At 40.0% G+C, this 7,700-nt stretch overlaps 1 protein-coding gene across 1 annotated transcript; it reads right to left on the bottom strand.

Moving 5' to 3' along the window:
• Window positions 1-421: 421 nt before the first annotated feature.
• Window positions 422-7,228, bottom strand: groa (Growth-regulated alpha protein). Its single transcript, NM_001140855.1, is given in 4 exon segments — window positions 422-912; window positions 2,005-2,088; window positions 5,585-5,711; window positions 7,097-7,228. Coding segments are annotated over 4 exon segments (330 nt in total). The 5' UTR covers window positions 7,161-7,228; the 3' UTR covers window positions 422-857.
• Between the last annotated feature and the right edge of the window lie 472 nt (window positions 7,229-7,700).

Below are 7,700 nucleotides of genomic sequence, written 5' to 3'. Positions count from 1 at the left end.
CCCTCCCCCTTCCTCCCTATACACTTATCCCTCTCACAGAACCAGACCAGAACCAATAACCCCACAAAAGAGGCACAGAGAAAAACCAAAGATATAGACTAACGCCCGGAGCTTAGCCAATCACTTTTTGTGTAGTGCACTATAAAGGTAATATGGTTCCATTTGGGACTACACTACACTGCCATTATCTTCAGTATTGAGCTTATTTTCTGGACTCCAAAGGTTTGACTGAAAATTGAACATTATATAAGTGTGGTGCTGGTGTGCTGTTTGTTGTATGTTTTACATTTTGTAATGTTGTATTGACTGCTTGCTTTCTTGACCAGGTCTCACTTGAAAGAGACTGTGTCTCAACAGGTTTTTCCTGGTAAAATAAAGGTTAAATAGAAATAGCATAAATATACCAATACAGTCAACAAATATGAATATGTTGCTTTTATTTGCTTGCTTGGAAATGAAGTGAAAGCATAAAAATAACATGGACAGACACTTTGATCTAAGGTCTAAAAGTCCTCTTATGAGGAACTCTTTTCATTTACCTACTGTATGCAGCTCTCTTCTAAGGACTCATTCCTCTGACCCTTCCAGGGTCCTTCACAGGTAAACATATCATGAACATATCTTTATTAAAACATATGTAATAAACATATTATAAACACAAGCAATAGACATAGCACACAAAATGTGCTACATTGTACATTTCCGCTCATAAGAAGAAAGTCGGCTAGTGAAAGCTTTCGCAGAGCAAAATGCCCATACAATTCATTGCATTGTAGGGGCTGTATCAGAAGGGAGCACTGGGCCGGCAGTCCAAGACACAGGTTGTTGAATGACGTCCACCATTTTGTTAACAAGTGTTACAGGGTATGAGTAGTGCTTCCAACCACTTTAGAATGTTTACTCTCCTGCATTCTGGGAAAGAGAAAAAGATAGACAAGTCAAACGAGGCAGAACTGAACAATTTCCCCTTAGATAGGCCAGCTGCAAAGTAAAAATTGTCTTTGTGTTGGATTCTAGCTTGAAATATACCTATTCATGTTACCATACTAGAACTTATTGATTACTTTACATGTATAAGGAATGTATATGTTGGGGTGAATGAAGGGTTGATAGGGATTTGGATTCTGTTCCATGTTTCTAAGGAGGGAGGTGAAGGGCAATAGTCTCTTGATAAGGGATGCCAGCTGCGGAACTAGGGAGGAGCGAGGAATGCGTCTCGAGGTCAAGTCGACAGATGAAGTGAGAAGAAACCTCTGGGAGAGGGGCCCACCACTACGACTCTCCTAATATAGTCCTATCTCACACACTTCCACACCAACAAAGGTTCTAGCATAAGGCAGGGCTATGACTACACCAGTGAGAGGAACAAATTAAGTTCAGAGATGTATTGGCTGTCTAGACGTGTAAGGAGTTGACCCTGCCTATTAGGAGGTTATAAATATATGCGTTTTGAGTATTTACTCTGTTTGTTCAGAACCTAACAGTTGTAAAAATGCATGACGTTTTTTTGTTGCTTTTGGTCTTAATTTAAGTTTAGGGTTAAGGTTAGGATTAACATCAGATTTAATGACGTTGTGGCTATGCCAGCTAGTGACCTCCCACTAAGCAGAGACGTCAATTCAACGTCTATTCCACTTTGGTTCAACGCAATTTCATTGAAATGACATAGAAACAACGTTGATTCAACCAGTGTGTGCCCAGTGGGCTCTCTGCAGAGCTGCCTCCAGAACAAGATTCATGACAAAAAACGCTAACCTGCTCAAACAAGCTACAAAAACACAAACATTTGAGAAAAACAATCCCGCAGGCAGTATGTTTGACACTCATGCTGTAGACTGTCTCTCTTAAATGTTGATCATTAACCATGATCTGTCTAGCATTGTCCCAGATCAGTTTGTGCTGTTTTGCTTTCTTGGCATAAAAACACAAACAGATCTGGGACAAGGAAATTATCTCGCTAAGAAAAGACAATAGCATAATTTTGTTTGGATTGCTATCTATTACCTTTTGGTTGATCTCTCCACCAGAATCTTCACCGGGGGGTCATTTGGGTCCAGGCAAAGTTGACGTCCATTTTTGAGTGTGATACTAAAATAATTAAAGGGAGATTGTCTGTACTCCATAGACTTCTTTCAAGGTCAGGAATGACCAGCTATTCCTTTAATGCATTATCTTCAAGATGTGCACCACTACCTTTGTTCTGTGTTCCTGTGAGCAAATTCTTAAACCTCCTTTCCTTTTTTTATTGTAAGTTACTTTTCATGTTTTCAACACTTAGTCTGAAGATCAATGTCAACACATTTAACCTGATGATCAACTATCAATGTGTTGATTTATCAGTCGAGTATGGAACACAGTTTGGGTCTTTGCGTGTCAAAAAATATACACGTCAAATAACACTTTGATTGTCAAATAACACTATTTGACCCGTTAAATAAGCTTTTAATTTGACACGTCAAATAACACAGTTCTATTATAGATTGTTGTGTGTTCTGAATTTGCACGTGCAAGCCAAGCGCCACCACTACTATCAGTAGCACTGTCAAAACGGTACAAAAAAGGTCTGCAAACAAGCAAACACCGGCCACAAACGATGTGTTTTCAATACCGCGTTGATAATAAAGCATTATTTGTTCGACCGCAACTTCTAAGGTAGCTTAGCTACCTAGCTTTAGCTTGGTTCCTAGCTAGCACCACACAACCAGCCTACAACTGCAGTCATTTTCATTATTCTTAGCAATGATTTAGGAATCCTTGTAAGTATTAGCTAGGTAGCCACTTGTTGTTCGCCTATTGAAATTGAACTTCAGTTCATGAAAATAAATAGCTAGCCAGCTACTTAACCCTGTTGCCCAACGCTAACGTTATAAGCAGCCAGCTAGCTTCATCTGGCTAATGATGCTCGACCAGACCAGGTTATGTGTTGTGAAGTTAGCCACAATAAGGATTAGGCACAATAGTGGAATTTGCGGTTTGCCTTCAAAATAAAAGTACCCCATTGAAAGTGATGCAGAAGGTTAATTGGTGGAATCTTGCCATATTTAGATTAGATAATGTTGAAAAGGTTGGAATGTGAAGCAAGGAAATGGGGTATCCGTCTACTCGGTGACACCCACAGAACACAACTGTGAAGAGTTTACGCAAATACTAGCGTTGTAGCTCTTATCGCGGGACTGTGACTGTGTGAAATCACCTCCCCAGTCAGCCTATTGTGTGTATTGACATTCATATTGCACTGTACAGCTCTACCTAAGGATTGGAATCAATGAAATGGGGTATCAGTCTACCCAAGATATTTTTTCCCAACTTCCTCCTCAGAGTTATCAGACTCCAAAACATGTATTTATTTATTTCACATTTATTTAACCAGGTAGGCAAGTTGAGAACAAGTTCTCATTTACAATTGCGACCTGGCCAAGATAAAGCAAAGCAGTTTGACACATACAACAACACAGAGTTACACGGAGTAAAACAAACATAAAGTCAATAATATAGTAGAAAAATAAGTCTATATACAATGTGAGCAAATGAGGTGAGATAAGGGAGGAAAAGGCAAAAAAGGCCATGGTGGCGAAGTAAATACAATATAGCAAGTAAAACACTGGAATGGTAGAATTGCAGTGGAAGAAAGTGTAAAGTAGAAATAGAAATAATGGGGTGCAAAGGAGCAAAATAAATAAATAAATACAGTAGGGGAAGAGGTAGTTGTTTGGGCTAAATTATAAACGGGCTATGTACAGGTGCAGTAATCTGTGAGCTGCTCTGACAGCTGGTGCTTAAAGCTAGTAAGGGAGATAAGTGTTTCCAGTTTTAGAGATTTTTGTAGTTCGTTCCAGTCATTGGCAGCAGAGAACTGGAAGGAGAGGCGGCCGAAGGAGGAATTGGCTTTGGGGGTGACCAGAGAGATATACCTGCTGGAGCGCGTGCTACAGGTGGGTGCTGCTATGGTGACCAGCGAGCTGAGATTAGGGGGAACTTTACCTAGCAGGGTCTTGTAGATGACCTGGAGCCAGTGGGTTTGGCGACGAGTATGAAGCGAGGGCCAGCCAACGAGAGCGTACAGGTCGCAGTGGTGGGTAGTATATGGGGCTTTGGTGACAAAACGGATGGCACTGTGATAGACTGCATCCAATTTATTGAGTAGGGTATTGGAGGCTATTTTGTAAATGACATCGCCAAAGTCGAGGATCGGTAGGATGGTCAGTTTTACGAGGGTATGTTTGGCAGCATGAGTGAAAGATGCTTTGTTGCGAAATAGGAAGCCAATTCTAGATTTCACTTTGGATTGGAGATGAATTGATATGAGTCTGGAAGGAGAGTTTACAGTCTAACCAGACACCTAGGTATTTGTAGATGTCCACATATTCTAAGTCAGAACCTTCCAGAGTAGTGATGCTGGACGGGTGGGCAGGTGCAGGCAGCGATCGGTTGAAGAACATGCATTTAGTTTTACTTGTATTTAAGAGCAGTTGGAGGCCACGGAAGGAGAGTTGTATGGCATTGACGCTCGTCTGGAGGGTAGTTAACACAGTGTCCAAAGAAGGGCCAGAAGTGTACAGAATGGTGTCGTCTGCATTGAGGTGGATCAGAGACTCACCAACATCCACGCAGTATTGTTTTTCCTCAGGAATAGTGTTCAATACACATAGATTGACAATAAATGTGGCTCAATTCAGTTGTTTGAGTCCCGCAATAAGAGCTACGACGCTAATGTTCTCTGGGTGTCACTGAGTAGACTGATACCCCATGTCATTGATCCACAATCCATAGCTAAGGCTGTACAGTGCAATAAGTATGCCCGCAATGCAATTCTCAAGTATAATACATCCAGTGTGATTTCAACAGATTTTTGTTAAATTAACAAATTATTGTCTTTTGTTGATTTTATATAACAACATTCCAATCTCATTTAGCAGGATCTACTTAATAATGGCAGAATTCTACCATTTGTACACATTTGCATCACTGTCAATGACAAACCTTTAGTTTGAAGGCTAACCGCAAAGTCAACATTGTGGCTAATCCTTATTGTGGCTAGCTTCACATAGATGTGTCCGACCACCATTAATCAAATAAGAACTGTCTTATGAATTTAGTTATTTTAGATTTTGCTATGTTTTTGGGGAAGAACATTGTTTGCATCCATGAGCGAGCTAGCTATCTTTTTTTTAATGACCAGCACTGTAGGTGCGCGAGACAACTTTACAAGCGTCATAGCATACGTATCGATGAATCGTTGTGATATATGAAATACGAGTGCTAGTGTAATCAATGTGTAATAACTACGTAAAACAATTATGAATGCGTTAAATTATTATGTGACGTGCAGTCATATTCAGGTCCTGATTGGTCAACAAGCTTATTTGACATGTCAAATAGTGTTACTTGACACGTCAAATAGTGTTATTTGACTTGTATCTTTTTTGACACGCAAAGACCCAAACGACGTTCCATAGTTGATGGACTGACTCAAAACCCTTTTTTAAATGTATTTTGTACTTTTTACTTATTCTGAGAAGAAAATTGATTAATAATCAATTATAAATGCTATTATGTTGATTTATCAGTTGAGGGAGTTACTCACATGACTTCAGTCTTTGAGCAGTGCGGACGAGGAGGGAGATGCAGCACTCTCTTCAGATTCCTGAACGGAATACGACCAGTCTGCACGTTGGGGCAAAGGCAGCGTAGAACCCGTGGCTGTCTTTTCCCTATATAGAGGTAGGGTGGAAAGCACAATGGGTTTGTCTTACATTTCTTATTTCGATTTCACTTTTTATCTTGAATGATGTTTTTATTTATTTATTTTTATTTCACCATTATTTAACCAGGAAGGCAAGTTGAGAACAAGTTCTCATTTACAATTGCGACCTGGCCAAGATAAAGCAAAGCAATTCGACACATACAACAACACAGAGTTACACATGGAGTAAAACAAACATACAGTCAATAATACAGTAGAAAAATAAGTCTATATACAATGTGAGCAAATGAGGTGAGATAAGGGAGGTAAAGGCAAAAAAGGCCATGGTGGCAAAGTAAATACAATATAGCAAGTAAAACACTGGAATGGTCGATTTGTAGTATAAGAAAGTGCAAAGTAGAAATAATGTGGTGCAAAGGAGCTAAATAAATAAATAAATACATACATACATACATACATACAGTAGGGGAAGAGGTAGTTGTTTGGGCTAAATTATAGATGAGCTATGTACAGGTGCAGTGATCTGTGAGCTGCTCTGACAGCTGGTGCTTAAAGCTAGTGAGGGAGATAAGTGTTTCCAGTTTCAGAGATTTTTGTAGTTCGTTCCAGTCATTGGCAGCAGAGAACTGGAAGGAGAGACGGCCAAAGGAGGAATTGGCTTTGGGGGTGACCAGAGAGATATACCTGCTGGAGCGCGTGCTACAGGTGGGTGCTGCTATGGTGACCAGTGAGCTGAGATAAGGGGGGACTTTACCTAGCAGGGTCTTGTAGATGACCTGGAGCCAGTGCGTTTGGCGATGAGTATGAAGCGAGGGCCAGCCAACGAGAGCGTTCAGGTCGCAGTGGTGGGTAGTATATGGGGCTTTGGTGACAAAACGGATGGCACTGTGATAGACTGCATCCAGTTTATTGAGTAGGGTATTGGAGGCTATTTTGTAAATGACATCGCCGAAGTCGAGGATCGGTAGGATGGTCACTTTTACGAGGGTATGTTTGGCAGCATGAGTGAAGGATGCTTTGTTGCGAAATAGGTATATAGGATGTATGATGTTTGATGATATCAAAAATACATGCATAAATATATGGTTATCGCTTAGGGTTAGAGTTAGGTTAAGGGTTACTGCTGTATATACAGTGTAACAACGAGTAGTAGTTACAATAGTTATTACTGTATACACATGATAATAACACCGTAATAAGAACACTGTCATGTAAAGAGTCACCGACACTATTGGAATGTTGATCAGTTGGGAAAACTTCAAATGAAAGTAACCAGGTTATATATTCAATAAAGTAATAAACTATCATGCACTAGTATAAAAATAGTAAAATAGTAGTAATGAATTAGTAATTACGTATACAATATTAAGTAAAAATTGGATGATTATTTACCTTCAGTTGCTGAGAAGATTGCCAGGAGGGTGAGCAGAACGATGGTTATGCTTGCAGTGTTCATGGTGATATCCCTTTACATGCAACCCTGTGGAAGGCTGCTGTAGTATGGGTCTCCAATGATGATTCTGTTGTTGGATGAGGGTGCCCTGGTTTTTATGGTAGTCATGTGGTTTAGTTTAGATATAGGAGAGAGCTGCTGGAAAGTGTACTAAAGCTTGGAATTCAATGTAGGCTCTTTCATGTCACCCCAAAGTCAACTCTCTCTCTCTCTCTCTCTCTCTCAAGACAGAGGGCCCTGTGCAAACTTTTTTTTTTTTTGTGAAAACATATTTTTTGGATCATGACTGCAGCATATGGAAGCTTTGTGGGTGCTTTTCCTCTGATGGGCCCTGGTCAAAAGTAGTGCATTTAAAGGAAAATACCAATCAAAAACAATATTTTGAAATTTGTTTCATTAGTCTGTCCGCTGTTGATAAAGTCCGAAAATGTTTTGTATGTGAGCAATCAAGTTTAGATATAGACCTTTCAGAATACAGAGAGTGGAATTTTCATTTAGTGGGGAATAGTGTGCCATTTTGGACGTAACCTGAAACTTCCCCGC

This window comes from Salmo salar, chromosome ssa18 (assembly GCF_905237065.1).
Source record: "Salmo salar chromosome ssa18, Ssal_v3.1, whole genome shotgun sequence".
NCBI lineage: Eukaryota > Metazoa > Chordata > Actinopteri > Salmoniformes > Salmonidae > Salmo > Salmo salar.
Note: the sequence above shows the minus strand (reverse complement) of the source record. Positions and strands in the feature narration are given on the sequence as shown.